The sequence below is a fragment of the Anas platyrhynchos genome, chromosome Z (genome assembly GCF_047663525.1).
Source record: "Anas platyrhynchos isolate ZD024472 breed Pekin duck chromosome Z, IASCAAS_PekinDuck_T2T, whole genome shotgun sequence".
Classification (NCBI taxonomy): domain Eukaryota; kingdom Metazoa; phylum Chordata; class Aves; order Anseriformes; family Anatidae; genus Anas; species Anas platyrhynchos.
Window position 1 is genome coordinate 63,145,692 of NC_092621.1, and position 17,037 is coordinate 63,162,728.

Sequence of the window (17,037 nt, forward strand, 5' to 3'; positions counted from 1 at the left end):
TTAGTTTTATTTAGTTCTTTATAGCTGCTTTTAAAAATAATTAGCTGTAGGATACAGAAACGGCTGTATGAGCAGTTACTGAGATTTCTTTCTTACGGAATAACAAATGACAGAAATTTTCATGGTAAAGTATTAGTTTTCTTTTTCCTTCCAGGTACCACGATCAACAGGATGTTACTAGCAACTTCCTTGGAGCAATGTGGTTGATTTCAATAACTTTTCTATCCATTGGATATGGTGACATGGTACCTAATACATACTGTGGGAAAGGAGTCTGTTTACTCACTGGAATTATGGTGAGTATTTCTGAATTTATTCATTGGATGTGAGATTATTAGCAGCAATTAATCCCCAAACTTGTGGTAGATGTAAAGAAATATTAATTTGCTAGCCTGTATAGGATATAGACTGTGTAGGATATAGATTGAGGTAAAACTTAATAGTTGTGTAATGAAATACAGTGAAACAAATTCCACCCTGACATAATTTTCAGCTTCAAAATTTTAAGAGTTTTTCATTACGTTTTAAGGTATCACATCTTCTCAGTTATCTTTGGACATGTGTAATTATTACCAGTAATAATGAATCTACAGTTCTGAGTTTTGTTTCTTAAAATTAAGTTAGTCACAAACATAGAAACTCAATGGCTGCTAGTCTTCTAAAGCATTTTACTTGTACGTAGTTTTATTTATTATAAGTCTAATATATTACACATAGTATTCCATTGCTTTAAGTGGACCTATGTAGTGCAATTTTCACAGTATGAGTTTTTGCTAACAGTATTACAATGCAGCAGTTGTTGGTGCATGCACATTCAATATATATTTATTAGCTGTTCTGTATATGTGCTTTAAATTTTTGTCAGTATTGCACCATTTGGTCAAAGTTAGGCAAGAAGTAGGATGATATATTATAATGTCTGGGAAATTTATGCACATCTATAGTAAATCAGAAGAAGAAAAGCTCATGATTGTGCCACTTTTATTTATATTGACTCTTGTACAAATGTCCCCGTGAATGAGATAAACATCATATATGCTACATATGACAGCGAGATGCATACATGTTTCTGAAATCTTGCTACTGATGATAAGTGATGCAGCTCCAGTATCTACATTCTGTTAAAACAGGTATATTGGGATTATGACTGAAAACAAATGGTAGCAAATAGTTTCCCCTTTAAAACAGGTGTTTGGCAAATTTGTTGTTTGTAAGAGTGTATTTTATGTCCAAAGAGTAAAATAGATGAAGGTGTTTGTGTAATGTTTTACAATTTTTCCTTTTTTTTTTTTTTTTTTTTTTTTTTAACAGCTTACAGGTTTCAGGTCATTGACCTTTCATAAGAAAGATGTCCAGTGCATTTTGCTGGTGGTTGCAAATGCTTATCTCTTTAAAAACAGAGTTTGAATTTAGTTGGAAGGTACAGGCTGAAAGCAGAGGAATGACTCAGGCGGCTTTTATAAAGGCTGTTGACTAAGCTCAAATCTGCCATCTTCTGGAGTATTTGCCTTTGTTCCTCATTCTGAGCTGCATTTTGATGCCAGAGAGAATAAAAATTGGTCATAAGTTCATTAGGAAAAAAGGAGGACAAGCAGTATACATTGCCACAGGGATATGCAGAATGGGGGCAGAGCCCTGTCATAATGCTTTTCTTCTTCCCAAGCAGTGTTTAAGAATAAGAAGAAAATACTTCAAGATGCAAGAATCAGATCATTATTCATCCTCATTATCATCTCTGACTAGGCTTTCTGAACAGCAGCAGCTAAATTCTAGGTTAACTCGTATTGAGTATGCACTCATATTCAACTCAAGTTCTGCACTATTTGCATTTCAGTATAAAAAAACTTACAGTAACAGAAATCATAGGAGCTTCAACACCCTGCAAAAGTGCAGTGACAATAGTAATATTGATGCGAATCATCCACGAGTTTCACCCTGCTATTAAGTTTATGCTAGTGTAAATGATAGCAGCATCCAAACCATAATTTTGAAGGCAGTAGGTACACTTACGATTTTATGATGATGATGGTGATGAAAACAAAGTAAAAATTAAATCACAAAAACAGACTATAGATTATTGCAGATGTTGTCCTACACACCAATGAATGAATCAGACAGAAGAAGAAATTACAGGATGCATTTGTCATTTTGCATTTGACAGCACCATTTGGATTCAGATATAAAATAATTTATTGCAGTTGTTTCTATTGCTTGGGAGCAAAAGTGAAGTACTGATTAATATGTAGTGTTTACACACAAGACATTTCTTTTTCACAACAGAAATAAGATTCACTCCTTTGAAATTAAGCGTGTGCAATGTATACATTATACCTTCCTATCTTTGTTTGTATTTTGTGATTAAATGTTCTGCAGAAACTTTGGAAGCACTAAGGCTGTAATCAGAATCACCTGGTAATAATTTAAGGATTAATAATCTCAAGACACAGAAAACATTATTAACCAAAAAAAAAAAAAGGGGGGGGGGGAGAGAGGGGCAGGTGGTTAGTTTGCAGTGTTAGTAGTTCTGAAAGCCTGACTCTTAATTACATTCTAAAGGGTATCAGCCATATGGCTTTGGCAAATCATCATCTTTGAAAAGAAAATTATGGATCAGTGAGAGAAATTCAGATCTTGGAATTACTTTTTTGTTTGTTTGATTTTTTTTATATATTTTTTTAAAATTTTTGATAAAGGATCTGAAAGACATGGAATATGAAACCATGAACACAGTAATGAATGATCTTCCAGCCTAGCCTGCAAGACTAAAAAGCTTATAGGTCTTGAATACGATTCTTTAAATACAGTCACTCTTCTGAAACTCTTCTGAAACCAATTAATTCATATTTGTTGTGGAAAAGATAAGAACAGGATACAGAAGAGATGGGTAGACCTATACTATCCATCTTCACCATGCCATGCAACTTGCAGGATTATTTCTGCTCACTGAGTATGCAGTGGTTATCACTAAATATGCACGCTGAATATGCAGTAATACCCAAGTGGACCTCTCAGATCCTGGTCAGCAGGCTGAGCTCAACTACAGTTGGAGCACTTTGTGCTTGTACTGAGTGGAACAGCTTATAAACAGAGCATTTTCAACTGCTTAATGGCTTTATGGTGTCAGGGCTTTGGAGTGGTTTGCCAAATTTTTCTTGCTTTGTGAGGATATGAGGAGGATGGCAGAAATTTGGAGAAGGGAAATAGAAATTGATAGAAGGAAAAGGAAGGGGCAAAAGGGAGAAGATATCGGAAGGTGTGTAACTGTTGACTGAAAGATGGGAAGAATTGTAATGAATGAATGACCTATTGAAGCTATATGACGAATCCAGAGGATGTTGAGTAGTTTCTGGTCTTGTGTGAGAGCAGGGGGTCTATTAATCTCTGTTAAGAACCATTACAGTTGGAAAAAGCAAAATTGCCTCTTTCTGATGCATTGTAGTAATTCCATGCAATTTGTGCCACAATGACTAGCAAATAACTATTTTTAGATAATTTTTACAGGCCTTTTTCATTTTTTTTATTTATGCAAGATGAAATAATAGCAATACATTCTTATGACTGCAAATAAAAGAATCTGCTGCAAGGTTTGAGAAGGACTTTTCCTTTTCTGTTGAGCATTACGTTGTGAGCTTGTGCATTGATTGTATGATGCAGAGATAAGGATGCAGAATTTTCCTAACGGGCTAGCTGCCAGCAGTTAGAAGACATGAAGAACTTAGTAGGTCAAACCAATTTTGCCACAATAAAATGAATGAGTTGCAATTGTCCTGTCACAGGATGCACAGAGTGGCTGGCTACAGGTTGGGTGAAGATTGCTTTAGATCAAATAGCTGTTCTTTTAGAGGCTTGGTCATGCTGTTGCCAAAATTGCAGCAATAAAAGGTTCTGTTATTGAAAAGAACTCTGAAGAGATCATTAAGATCATAAAAGAAAGAAGTTATGAAGATTTTCTTAAACTTACATCATAGGGGTGGGCAACATTAAATGTTTCATCTAGAAACATTTTAAGTAGCATCTTCAACCATTATATTTGAACTCCATTTGTATAACTGAAGAATTCTTATTTGAGTAGTCACAATATAGTCAGTGTGTACTATCTGCTCCTAGGGATGCCAGTTTTTATAAGTTCTACATGGTGAATTAAAAACGAATCAGATCCCATTTTAAAACATCTCATGCTGCAACTTTTAATGTACATGTGGAAATATGCATTTAATTTAAAAGAATCACAATTCCTATCCCACATGTGCCAAAAAAATCAAGAGGATTAGGTGTTTCTGAGAAAAGGGGACTCTTACCTGTGGTTAAATTCTCTTGTTTGTGCATACAGTTTTATATCAGACTCACCCAGTTCGTATCAACATACGGCTGCCTACACCAGGAACGTGGCATCTAGAATAGTGTAATTTTTAATCATGTGATTTTTATTGGTAGGAAAATCTGAATTGTAACATCTTTGAAAATTAGTAGTTTCTAGATTGAAAAAAAAAAAAGAAAAATGAGATTTTAACTTTCTTGTTAACATTGGCTACATTGGCTGCTGAAAGTAAAGAAAAAGAAGTTAAACAAGATTGGAGCAGTGTAATATGAAAACTGTTTTTTAGAACTTTTATGGGTAATTTACTAAAAGGTCACAAATAATTTTGCATAATGATGCCTAAAACATTGTGGGATTTTTTACAAAAAAAAAATCTTTATATTTAATTCTGTAATGAGTTGCAGAAACACATAATTGTTTATGAGACACAGAAATGTACTTTGAATTACACTCAGAGAGCTGAAAAGGTATGATTAAGACCAATATGCTGCTTTTTGGCTAGATTTGTATTATTAAGTGATAGAAAAGAGTCAATTATCTATAATAACAGTATAAGAATAATAGGTTGTGTTGCCATTTCAAGGTTTACCTAGAGCATTTTGTACATTGGTTATCAATGTGTAATATTTTTACCATGTCTAGTGCCTGGTGGAAAAAAGGTGAGAGCAATGTTGTGAATAGTTTTGTTGATGAGAAGCTTACTGGAGGAATTTCAAAAATGTAGAACACAGCTTGGTTTTTATTTCCCTGAAAGCCCAGAGAAAAAAAAGGTTTTCATGTGAATTGATAGTGGTTTTGGTCTACATTTCAAATATATGATAGAATTTAATTCAATCGTTTCTGAAAATTAAATAATTACCATAAGTGATGTCAGGATTCACAACAGATCGTTTTTGTTCCTTCTAACATAATAGCATGTAGCTGGACAGCGTATCAAGCAGAATCATAAAATGGAGAAGACATTTAATGGTGTTTGAATTATTCAGGGTTGGAACTAGAAAAAGTGCAGGTCAGAAAGTCCTCAGCTCCTCTATTATTGTTGTTCGAGCACACAAGTTTGTCAAAATGGAAACTTTTTTCAGGAACAAGACATAAACATACTTCTGGATTATTTTAGGTCAATGGCTTATTCTGATGAAATGTCTAACAGAAGTAAAGGAAAAATAAATTATTAAAAAGTTGAGTAGCTCCATATAGTGATCCCTAAAGCAGCACTGATTAGGACAGTCATCTGGAGTGAGAGAGAATGGCAGAGGCTGTCTTCTACCTCCATTTAAGTAAACAAAAACTGGAAGATGTAACTGTCTTTAGAATTATGGAAAAAGTAAAAGAAAAAAAACACCTTCAGAAGGCATACTGGGTTTACATGGCAATGCTTTTGTGGTGGTGGGACTGGAGGGGTGGTCTGTGTGAGCCGAGCCCAGCAGCTGCCCCGTGTCGGAGCAGAGTCAGCTCCACCTGCTCCAAAAGGGACCTGCTGCTGGCCAGAGCTGAGCCATGAGTAATGCTGGGTGGGCCGCTGGGAGAGCAGAGTTAAGAAAGGGGAAAAAATCTGCTCGGCAACAGTAGCTGAGAGAGAAGGGGGAGAACCAGCTTTGCAGACACCAAGGTCAGGGCAGGAGGTGCTGCAGGCAGGCAGCAGCAGTTCCCCTGCGGGCTGTGCAGGGAGAGGCCCCTGGTGGAGCAGGCTGTCCCCCTGCAACCCATGGGTCCCCCATGGAGCAGATCTCCACGCTGCAGCCCCCCCATGGGTGGAGGAGCCCCCGCTGGAGCAGGTGGATGTGGCCTGGAGGAGGCTGCGGCCCATGGAGAGCCCCCGCAGGAGCAGGCCCCGGGCCGGAGCTGCAGCCCGTGGAGAGGAGCCCACGCAGGAGCAGGGGTCTGGGGGGAGCTGCCCCCACCCGTGGGGGACCCGAGCTGGTGCAGTTTGCTCCTGGGGGATGGATGGATGGATGGACCCCGTGGGACGGAGCCGTGTGGGAGCAGTGTTTGAAGAGCTGCTGCCTGTGGGCAGCCCCCCAGGCTCAGTTGGGGAAGGACGGCATCCCTGGGAGGGACCCCACATGGAGCAGGGGCAGAGAGGGACTGTGAGGGAGCAGCAGAGACCAAGTGCTATAGACTGACCGCAGCCCCCATTCCCCTGAAGTTCTCTTGCACTGCACCACCTTGCTGTGAGAGAGTGCGAGAAGATGACTGGGTAGGCACCTGGTGACCAGCCAAGGTCAACCCAGCACAGAAGGTTTTCAGTTCTGCCTCTTCCCCAGCAGATCAGGGAAGTTTTTGAAGTGTCGGAGGACAGGAGAACTGTCTTCTACTTTGATCTCATTTAGGAATTGCAGATGCATTTCAGCAAGTTCAAAGGCAGTCTGTTACTGACTGGAATGAACAGCAATTGTCTCATGATGTCTTTGTTTACATAAATATGCCTGCAGCTGATGATTGTTTTAGGAGAACCTCTACTTTGTTGTTAAACCATGTAAGTTGGTTTTGTTTCATCTACAATAACTTAAGATTTAATAAAGGAATTTTAATATACTTTTATACATATTGTTACAAAACTTTTTTTTTTTTTATTTACAACACACACATTGGACAAGAATATCATCAGTAGGTCTCATTCTGAACTACTAAACGAATGTTTCCCATCAGCATCACAGGCTGGTCAGCCTGCTGCTTAAGTGAAAGCACCTCCTTGCTCAGCAGAAAGGTTTTTTTGCATGTCAGGCAGTGTCATGTTTGCCAGGGTGTTTTCAGCTGTTAAGACCACTCACAGTTTCCCAGGAGTCCAGATATCATGGTGTGTTCTGTCATTGTGCTCGTCTGAGCTAGCACCACTGTCATTTTTAGGTTCACTTACAGAAGCCAGACTTTTTTTTTTTTTTTTTAGGAAATGTTTCTTGTGCTGTCCCAGAAGCCTTTCTTTCCCCATACTCAGCTTGCATTACTAAAGAACAGAGTTCACTTCATCCCCCCTGCTACTACCTGATACAGTCTGGGAGTACTTAATCCGTTTCATTTTTTGTGTATGACATGTAATACTCCTCATTATTTTTATTATTTCTTTGTTTTTTTGCAACATTGCCAGAACTTTACAGACTAGTGGGAAGTAAAGAATCCATTCATCTGCTGTTCTGTAGATGAGAAATCTACATGTTACGACCAAATTCTAGCTGTGGTGCAGAAAACCTCCACTGAAGCCAGGCAAATACTGAATATACGAAAATATAAATAATGCAAAACTATTTTAGGTCACAGCTTTGGCTGCGATGGTATAGTTGTTGTCCTATTACTCATCCTACTTTGTTTCAGTGTTGCAAAGTTACACATCCGTCCCAGTAAACAATGACAAATGCAAAAATGCATTTATGCAACACCATTTCCATAGCCTCTGTCTGTCTTGTGGATGGATTCCTCCCTTGACTTTTGCATTGCTTGTTTTGGAGAATTTTTTTGCTTCAAACAAGATTATTTTTTCCCCTTCCCAGGTGGTCCTCTAAGTCCACCTTTTAGAAAGCCAAATGAATAGAGTATCTGTTTAAATTCTTACAGGTTTTCATTTTATACAGAGCAGCAGGAAGAATGTTGTGCCTTTTCTGGTGCAGAGCTAAATTTCCCACCAGAGCCATATGTCTGCAAAGCGGACCTTCTCTCTCCCTCAGTGGATCTCAAGGGAAATGAGCAAGAAATGTGGCAGCTGCCTTCTTTCAGCTACAGGCAAGTATAGCAGGACATTTTTGTGACAACTACAGCGCTAAAGACTGCACTTCACTTCCAGTCCAGTAAACCAAAGCTGCCAGGAGACTTTCAGCTGAGACACTGATAGACCGTATTACTTTCTTTCTCACTGATAATACCCTCTGGGCATATATATGTGACCTCCAGGCAGTTGCAGAAATTTCTCAGTTCACTGTTGTCTGTAAATGTATTTTGGAGCCCTACCAAAGAAAGAACCAAGTGGAAATGCCAGAGGCGTTCTCTGAAATGCAGGCTTTTAAACTGCTGACCAAGTGATGTTTTCAGTGCAGCTTATCAGCCAGTGCTAGCCCTACTTGTCACAGATTTTGAAAGACCATGAAAGCAACCCCTAAACATAACCCTTTGGTTGAAGAGTTGCGAGCACCTCTCTTTGGTTTTCACTGGAATGGGACTGTTGCAAGAATGCTAATAGCAAGCACTAGACTTTATTTGACATCTCAGTCTGAACTCTGCAGTTTTGCAGTCACTGTATATTGGATCAGTGTGAACCTCAGTCTTAGCAGTTGTGAATGGTAGGAAAGACATGATCTTGATCCAAGCTTCTTAGTCTCGTACTCATCAGATAAGAGTTCTGTGATTTTAGTCGCTCTGGGCAACAACAGATTTTCCTTCTAGCTGCTGTGACTGACTGCTGTGGTTTGCCACGATATAAAATTCTCTGTTGTAGCTTTAAATTAGCCTGCTCAGGCAATCCAGGTGATAAGAGCAGAAAGCTCAGGGTGGGCTGCATTAGTGAAGGAAGGACAGAGGGCTGTGATTAGGCTGCTAAAGTCATCTCATCTGTTATAGCATGTAAGATCGATGCATAACCTCAGCAGAGCCCAACAGGATCTGAAGGAGAAAAAAGGACAGGAGAAAAAAGACAAAGACAGGTCCAGTATAACGATGTGTACAGTACAGTTGGTTAATACAGACCTACCACCTTCATTTATTCTTATTTATATTACTTCAGTACTCTAAACACCTGCTCTTAGTGATACCAATACTGTATAAAGACAGTAGAAACACATACTCCAAATTCCTAAACAGCTTAACATCTTCATAGTGCAAAGAAAGCTGGGAACAAGGAGGTGTTACGTGGGATCTAAACAAGTGATCCTTCGGCACACCAGGAGTCTGAAGTATTGTTTCGTCAGACTTTCTAGTAATAGCCTAAAAATGACGGTGGTCAAAATTTGAAAGGAAACTCAAGATTAGATTTGTACATGTTTTTGGTGAGTTTTTCCTCAATCAAAGGACAATGCAGTGTTTTTTTTGTTTGTTTGTTTTATTGTTTTTGTCTTGTTTTGTTTTGTTTTTAAGTGGGATTATCAGAGCAAAAATATACACAGTTTCTATACTGATGAACTGGAAGAATGTAGAGTCATAACATACTGAAACTGAGGGCAAATGTTTTATATGTGATGCCATGGGGAAGGGAATAGATGAAAAACTGGGCAAAAAGGATGGGCAGAGAAAATAAATCATTGCAGCATTCTCCAATATGACTAAGAATGGGATAATTTGCTTGAAAGCAGATGAAAGGAGGCTTGCAATAATTCAGAACTAAGTGCCGAGAGGAGAGCTTTAACTATGTGGACAGAAAAGGAATGCTGTAGGTCTAACAGCAAAATGAAAGAAAACATGAAGTAATAGTTACTTTGTTCTGGAGGGCACATTTAAGCATTTTGTTCAGTTGCTAAATTTAAATGCAACTCAAAATAGAATTAATTTCACCTTTCGTCTCTTGCTGTCTTAAAATTGTGTGGGCTTGATGTTAGAAAGCCAGTGCCTCTTTTCTGGGGCCAATCTTCCACTTTTCTAAGGAACATAAATCATCATTTAGGCTTGTGTAACTGAGGAAAAGAATTAGCCGACTAGTGTTTAAAAAGTATCTAAGTACATATGTGAGTCAAATAACCACACAAGCTTATTTCCATCCATGCAACATTGTCCGTATTCTAGTCAGCAAAGAAGATCGCTAAGGAGAGCTTTCATGGACTATTGCTTACCTGCATGAACGTTTGAGTTTAAATCATCGTTCTTTGTCCTGAGCAGGAGCAGCATGTTTAGAATAAAGATATGAAGAATGTCCTGATGTTGTCTGCAGATATATCAACATGTTTTCATACAGGAGAGCAGCGAAAAAGTTGACAGTCAAGGAGAGTTCTGACCAGTGTAAATGTCTATAAATCTTATGCTTCAAGATTGTACTACTCAGAAAAGCAAGTTTTACATCAACAGAAGAGATTTGATGCCACTGTGCAGTCTAATCCAAGCTGGTGCTTGTTTTGCCCAATTGAAAGACTGAGGATGTGTTATATATTTGTTTTCAGACTTCTTGCTTTTACCAAAGACTAAGAGAAACTATTTCATACCAATCAAGATATGGTATGCATTCAGGATGAGGTCTGCGTACTTCAACTTCAGATCATTTTAAATGGAAAATAGGCTTATTGGTGGAGTCTTGGTCTTGTCATTTTAGAGAAGCCAGTTTTCAACTGGGTGATTGTTTGGGACTTCTCCTTGTTTATAAGATAATTTTGTTCAGCCTGCACATCCTTCTGGAAAGCAGAAAAATTCAGGATGCTGAGCTTATAAACTTTATGGCTGCTGGAAAGCCTTTGTTCACGTAGTATTTGAAAGAAATTAGTTGCTGAAAGGTTATCTGATACTATTTACTTGAAAGTTTCCAATAAATGGATCAAATTAGCAACACAGTTAAGCCTTCATTTTGGCTTGCCTAGTTTGCTCACACTGTACATATTACTATTTTTTTAACACATAATAACAAAGTTTGTGCTTTTTAACAGCTGTGATGGTACCTTTCAACACAGCTTGTAATTGTATAATGCTTCATTTCACGGGTGAGATCATGTCAAACGTTTCAGCAGATTTGAGAAACTATGAAATCTGAATTGTTTTTTAAATTTTCCTCAAATCATTAGAAATCTCAATAGTCAGCAAATATATTAATATTTAATAATTGGTCATTATTTCCCTCCTTTGTGGAATAGTACTAAATCAGAACTTTCTGTTGTACATAGTTATGAACATTTACTAACTAGCACAAAAAGATGCTTTTCTTTAAAATCTGACATTTGCTTTTGCATCATTTCAGCCACGCTTTGAATGGATGGTTCTGTGAGGTGGAACTCAACGAATTTCAGATGTATATTTATCTAGATAATGTTTCAAAGGACTGATGAGGGAATGTTACAAATATTCTTTCATTCTTTTTCCCCCTAGCTATGGATATACTGGAAGTCCTAAGTGCCCTTAAAATTGGTCTGCTTACCAAAACAAAATAACAGGCAACTCAGAAATGGAAGAGAAAGACAGGGACTGACTGAGGAATACAAGGTCCAAATAGAATTAATTACTGCCTTAATACTTGAAAATATGCATATTCCTGCCCTTTTCATTTTCTTTTGATGATATATGATTCCCCTGAAAGTTGAGCAGGAGCTTGAAGCAATGATATAGTTTATTTACTTCAAAACAGGATAAAAAGAATGATGAATGAAATTATAAAATGCAGTAATCAAATATAAGACTTTTTTAGAATTTTATTCTCAAAAGAGCCCTTCTTGCAGTTGAAATAATGTGGTGCTTTTATTTAGCCTAAATCATTTTAGTAAGAAAGTGACTTCTAAATTCTGAAGTATTGATGAAAGAAAAAAAAAGGGGGGGGGGGCAACTGAGCAGGAATTTATAGAATTCATGTGACTTATTTTCATGTCAATTGTGCTATTCAAAAACAGCAGGCATGATGCTTATGATGCTACCATCTTAAAGCAACAGTATTGCCTCCATTTCATTTCTGCAATTTGGAATAATTCTCACTTTCTGAGTATTTTTAAGGAAGCTGAAATCTTTAGGTAAGCTGTGTAAAAGCACAGAGCGCTGTAAAATAAAATATTAATTTGAATTTTGTTCTTTAGGTAGTATTTCAGTGTTATCTCTGTAAGCTGTTCAAAGGATCACTATAATTTGGTTTCCTTCAAGTTAGTGCAAAAAGTAAACATGCAAAGAGTATACTTCTTTTTTCTCATGCAGAGTTGCTAAAAGATCTCATTCTCTTATACTGAGAACCATCATAACCCACAACACCAAGTGTATAATTTGCATCTAGACCACCGTGCAGTTGCAGTAAGTTGTTCTGGTGATGAGGAAGATAGCAGCCCATTTGTGACATAGAGGTGGCTTTCACAGCGAGCCAGTGACACTGTTTTACTGCTGCAGGTGCTGTCTTTCACATGAGATATAAAGCTTTTTTTTAGCAGATATTGGCCCTTATAACTCTGGTGCCACTTTAAGGCATGAGAGTTAGTCCCAAAAGCCTGGGATAATTTCAACGCAAACAAATTTGGCTCATCTGTCACCATTCCTCCAGTCCTTTTTTGTGTGTGTGTGTGGGGAGGGTGGGGGGGTGGGTCTAATATTTTTCTTCTCTGATTATTAAGCATAAACAGCTGTTTTGTGCTGCTTTGCCAGTGGTGAGCAGGCCTCTTTGTATTAACAGCCTCATCCCATTTTAACATTCTCACTGTAAGCAGGCAGAATTCAAATCATGTCATTGGATCAACATTTGGCCCCATTTATCCTGACATACGGGATCAAAAGATCAAAAGATTTCATTTTTTTTCCTCTTTTTTTTTTTTTCCTCTTCTTCCTTGCTATTTTATGGGGTCATATTTTTATTCTTTTTGCCCACAGGGAAGTCTTCTGCATTTTAGTACTTCCTTCCTGCACTCCTTCACAGTAAGGAGACTGAAGAAGAGCTGTCTATTTTCTGAGGAGGTAGGGCATACAGAAGAGCAGCTCCTGCCCATTTCTCTTCTCAGCATTTCTGAAACTCTCAATCTTAAGCTGCGTTGGCTGTCTTCTTCCTTTTTGTTTCTGAGTGGGATATGGGAAAGCAAAGGATTAGTTATAGCCCCATTTTGCCCTTATCTCATGAAGAGAGAAGGCAACTTCAAATAAATGTGAACTTCGCTCAGCATAGGCCTAGAGCACAGGGGGAGAGGGCACAGCAAAGCCTGAAAGGTTAGTACGGAGGACAGGAGAGAAGCTGGAGGGGGAAATGCAGCAAAATTATAAAGGATGTGTTCAAGGGAGAGTTGAGGGCTGTTGGGGATAGAAACTTGGCTAAGTAAGAACTAATTGCAGAGGATCAGGTCCTTGTGAGGAAGCAGATGAATATCTTGGAACAATCTACCAGTGGAGATTAATTAATTGGACACTCTGACAAAATTAATTGGGTGCCTCAGTAAGGAAGTAGAGAGGGCAGATTAATTTTTTTTGAGGACACTATGTGAACAAGGGGTTCCAGAGAGTTAATTTATTTTCCATTCTCTGTGTATTTAGTAGTGGAATTTGTATTTTGGAAGTTGGATTCAGGAATTTGGGCTGCATCTTCTGGAGATAGTAAGGCAGGCATGGGGGAGTGGGGAGGAATGGAGAGAGAGTAAATTAATAGGAAAAATACAGAAAGAGTGGAAGAACATTGTTTCTAAAAGTGTATTAAGATTCAGTGTGCAACAAGAGACTGCTTTACACTGGAGAGTAACTGACACAGGTGCAATAACAACTAGATGTGGTGAACACAGCCTTGTGTATTTAATGTGATTTTTATTTTTTAAGAGCATTTTTGTTTGTTAAATAAAGAGAAGAAAAACCATGAAACCAGCAGTAGTAATGCTAGTAAGAGCATTAGAGAGTAAATGATACCTTGAGATTTGTATAATACATACTGTTTCTCCATTCCTGACTCATTTTAGCCAACTTCTTCTTCTCTCTTCCTCACCTCCACAGAAAAATAAAATACTGTGATGCTGATAAAGATATTGCCATTTCAAAGAAACTAACACTTTGTCCGGTTATGAACATGCATGTCTGTGCATATGCATGTGTGTGCATACATATACACTGCACAAATTAGTAACTTGATATTTTCTCTATTCAGATTTTGCTGAAATAATGCTTGTATGCTATTTTTTATGTTAATAAGAAATTAATAATTCCTACAGAAAAAAATCAGTGAAAGCTCAAAAAACAACAGGGAAGTATACTAAAATGATTAAATACTAAATTTATGATAATTTTATTTTCAGGCTCTAAAAAAAATCCTAAGAAACTTTTTAGTGTCCTAAATACTAATCTAATCTTCTTCTTTAGCAGTTCTTGTAACCTCAAGACAGTTATTAAGAACAGGGTATTTTGCATTTATTTACTAACATTGTGGTTTCTAAAAGTTGTTTTGTTCACACACACCCCTTTGTTTTGCACTAGAAATGGGATGTGTTCACATTTTCAACCCCTGCAGGAAAAAAAGCAGAACTTCTAAATGATGCTGATCACTAATTATTTTGATGCCTTGACAGTATACCAGCCTGTAATTGCTGACTCTTCCTATTATTTTGAATGGAAATATCTGTAGCATGTTCACTATATTTACCAGGGATGAATACCTGATGCCTACCATATTTCTACAGCAAAGGAGAAACTTCCACCAAAAAAAAAAAACAAACAAAAACCAAAAAACTGCAAAATGCAGTAGTAACAACTTGGGGGTTTGTTTTATTGTTTTCAGGGTGCTGGGTGCACTGCACTGGTGGTAGCTGTGGTGGCAAGGAAGTTAGAACTTACCAAAGCTGAAAAACATGTGCATAATTTCATGATGGACACCCAGCTAACTAAAAGAGTAAGTCACACTTTATATTCACAGCTGAAAAGGAAAGGTATGTTAATTTATTTCTGGATTCATTTTAAATGGTCTCCTGCTCCGTTCCTCTACTGGGCTTTTTCATGGGTGTGATTTTGAAAAGAGGAAATGGGATGCCCTGAGCTTTTCTTTGAATTGAGGGTAACTGCAAATTCCTGGAGGATTTTTGAGGATTTGAACTTTTTCCTGTAGAAGATCCTTGTAGATGGAAGATAATTGGTGTAACCACCATTTAAATGCTGTAAAACTAGAAAATAATATGTTAAAGTAAAAAACTTTCATGCAGCATATGAGAAAAACTTATAGCTGCAACAGGTGAAATAACTGGCATGGGAGGATTTAAAGCTATGAAGAAAAAGACATGTTCGTAGTTTGCAAGAGAGATAATTGCTTGGACGCTGAGCAAAGGGTTCATTTAGCTGCATACAGTACTGAAGCACAAAGGCAGATGTTTTGTAGAAAAAAGAAATATGTTAAAATGGATTATTTAAAAAACAAACAAACAAACAAACAAACAGAAATCATTAGAATTCATTTAAAAGTGCTATTTTAAATTTATCTTGAACTTTTTAATTTTTTCCCAAACTGGCAGCCGTGATTCTGCTCTCGGTGTGGAGGTTGGCTGCATCAGCAGAGCTTCTTGCACCAATGCAGCCCCAGACCCCCAGCTGGGGACAGCCACACAGTGTCTCCACAAAGTGTGCTCCTAGCACGTCAGCACACAGGTCTGGTGGTGCTGGCTGCCACGTATCTGTGCCGGTCACCTCTAAATGCCTATACCTCCCCTAAGCAGTCACAGGGGGGAAAAACTAAGGATGTGTGTGGGAAGGCAGTTCTTACACAGGTTAAAAGGGTGAGTTCTTGTAACTTCAGTTGAGGTGTCCATCTCAGGGTGCCTTAACACAGCTATTACAGTGAATTAGGGTCCTGCTGATACTAGACCACAGGCAATAATTTGCCCTTTCCTAACACATTTGGAAATCTACAGTAGTGACACCAAAACTGAAGTGAGTCTTACCTGTATCAGCTCATTTGATTACAGAAGGAATCGACTGTAAATTTAGGAATTTGGCTAGGTGAGTCCTAGCACAGGGAACTAAAATGTGAGGAATATAAAATAGTAATAAACTAAAACAGTCTCTCTGACTTCTGGTAACAGAATGGCAGGTTTCAAATACAGCAGTCTGCTTTGATTCTTGCCCATGATGAGGTATGAAGCTGCTGTTGAAAGATCTGACAGGAATATTTTTCAACTGTAATCTGACAGATGAACTAAAATGTCTTTTAGGAGGGAAGAAGATTTTGTCAAGATTGGTCAGATTTTGAGCCAGGTGTTCATTTGTGCCTTTTAAAATTCACTTGTGCCTTTTAAAGATCATTCTATCCAGCTATTCTTCACATATATCTAATTATCAATTTAATGTATCTGAGTGGTGCTTCAAACTCATGCAACTCAAAGCAAATGAAAAGCAAACCAAGCAAGCAAATCTGAGATGCACATCAGATTGCAACTGCATTACACGGACACTGGAGAGGTTTTCCCAGGACCTGAAGATAACCATATCTTATGGTAATATGCAAGGGCTAGATAAAGTTTGTGAGGAAGTCTCTAAAATGCAATTTGGCTTCCACTGAAGTCAGGACCAAGGTTGTCCAACCCATTAAAGGTACAAGGTGGGAATCTCCTGCGGGGAGGAGCTGCTGCAATGTGTTCCTACAGTGCCACTACCTATACAGAGACTTAGCTCTGATGCTGCAGTGACAGGCATGATATACAGCTGGGGAGAGAGAAAACAAAGATCAGCATCCAGAACAAGTTGCCTTTGCAAGTAACCTAGCAATTCTGTTAATAAACACTGCATTGAAATTCTTTGTCAGTTGTTTTCAATCATTCCTGAAAATATTGGAGGGCCTAGGAAGGAACTGTAGGTACTCCTACCTTTAACATTGTATGGAAAACCTCATTTAAAAAAAAAATATCAAAGCACTTAGGAAAGAAAACAAAAGTCACATTAATTGACAATAATTTTTTTCATCTCTTCTGAGAATGTTAAGAAAATAACAAGAATGAAAAGTGTAAACAAACAACAAAAATTCCAGCTAGCTCCAAACAGCTCTGGAATTTTTAAATGGTGGTAAACTGCAAAGAGAAATAAGAGGTGATAGTGATACAACAAGAAGGGGAGAAACTTTATGGTCTTATAAAATAGTTTAGCTAATTACCATGCAAATAATTCATTAATATTTCCTCACTGTA

General features: G+C 37.9%; 1 protein-coding gene across 6 annotated transcripts in view; it reads left to right on the forward strand.

The window, feature by feature from the left end:
• Positions 1-17,037, forward strand: part of KCNN2 (potassium calcium-activated channel subfamily N member 2) — a 76,905-nt gene that overhangs the window by 48,117 nt on the left and 11,751 nt on the right. Inside the window, exons 4-6 of one of the 6 annotated variants that reach the window (XM_072030921.1) lie at positions 137-296; positions 12,773-12,856; positions 14,649-14,759. In XM_072030921.1, coding sequence (XP_071887022.1) covers positions 137-296; positions 12,773-12,856; positions 14,649-14,759 — 355 coding nt within the window. Of the gene's footprint in view, positions 1-136; positions 297-7,867; positions 8,043-12,772; positions 12,857-14,648; positions 14,760-17,037 lie in introns of those variants that run through there. The other 5 variants (XM_072030922.1, XM_038170451.2, XM_038170453.2 and 2 more) reach the window with 5 other exon arrangements.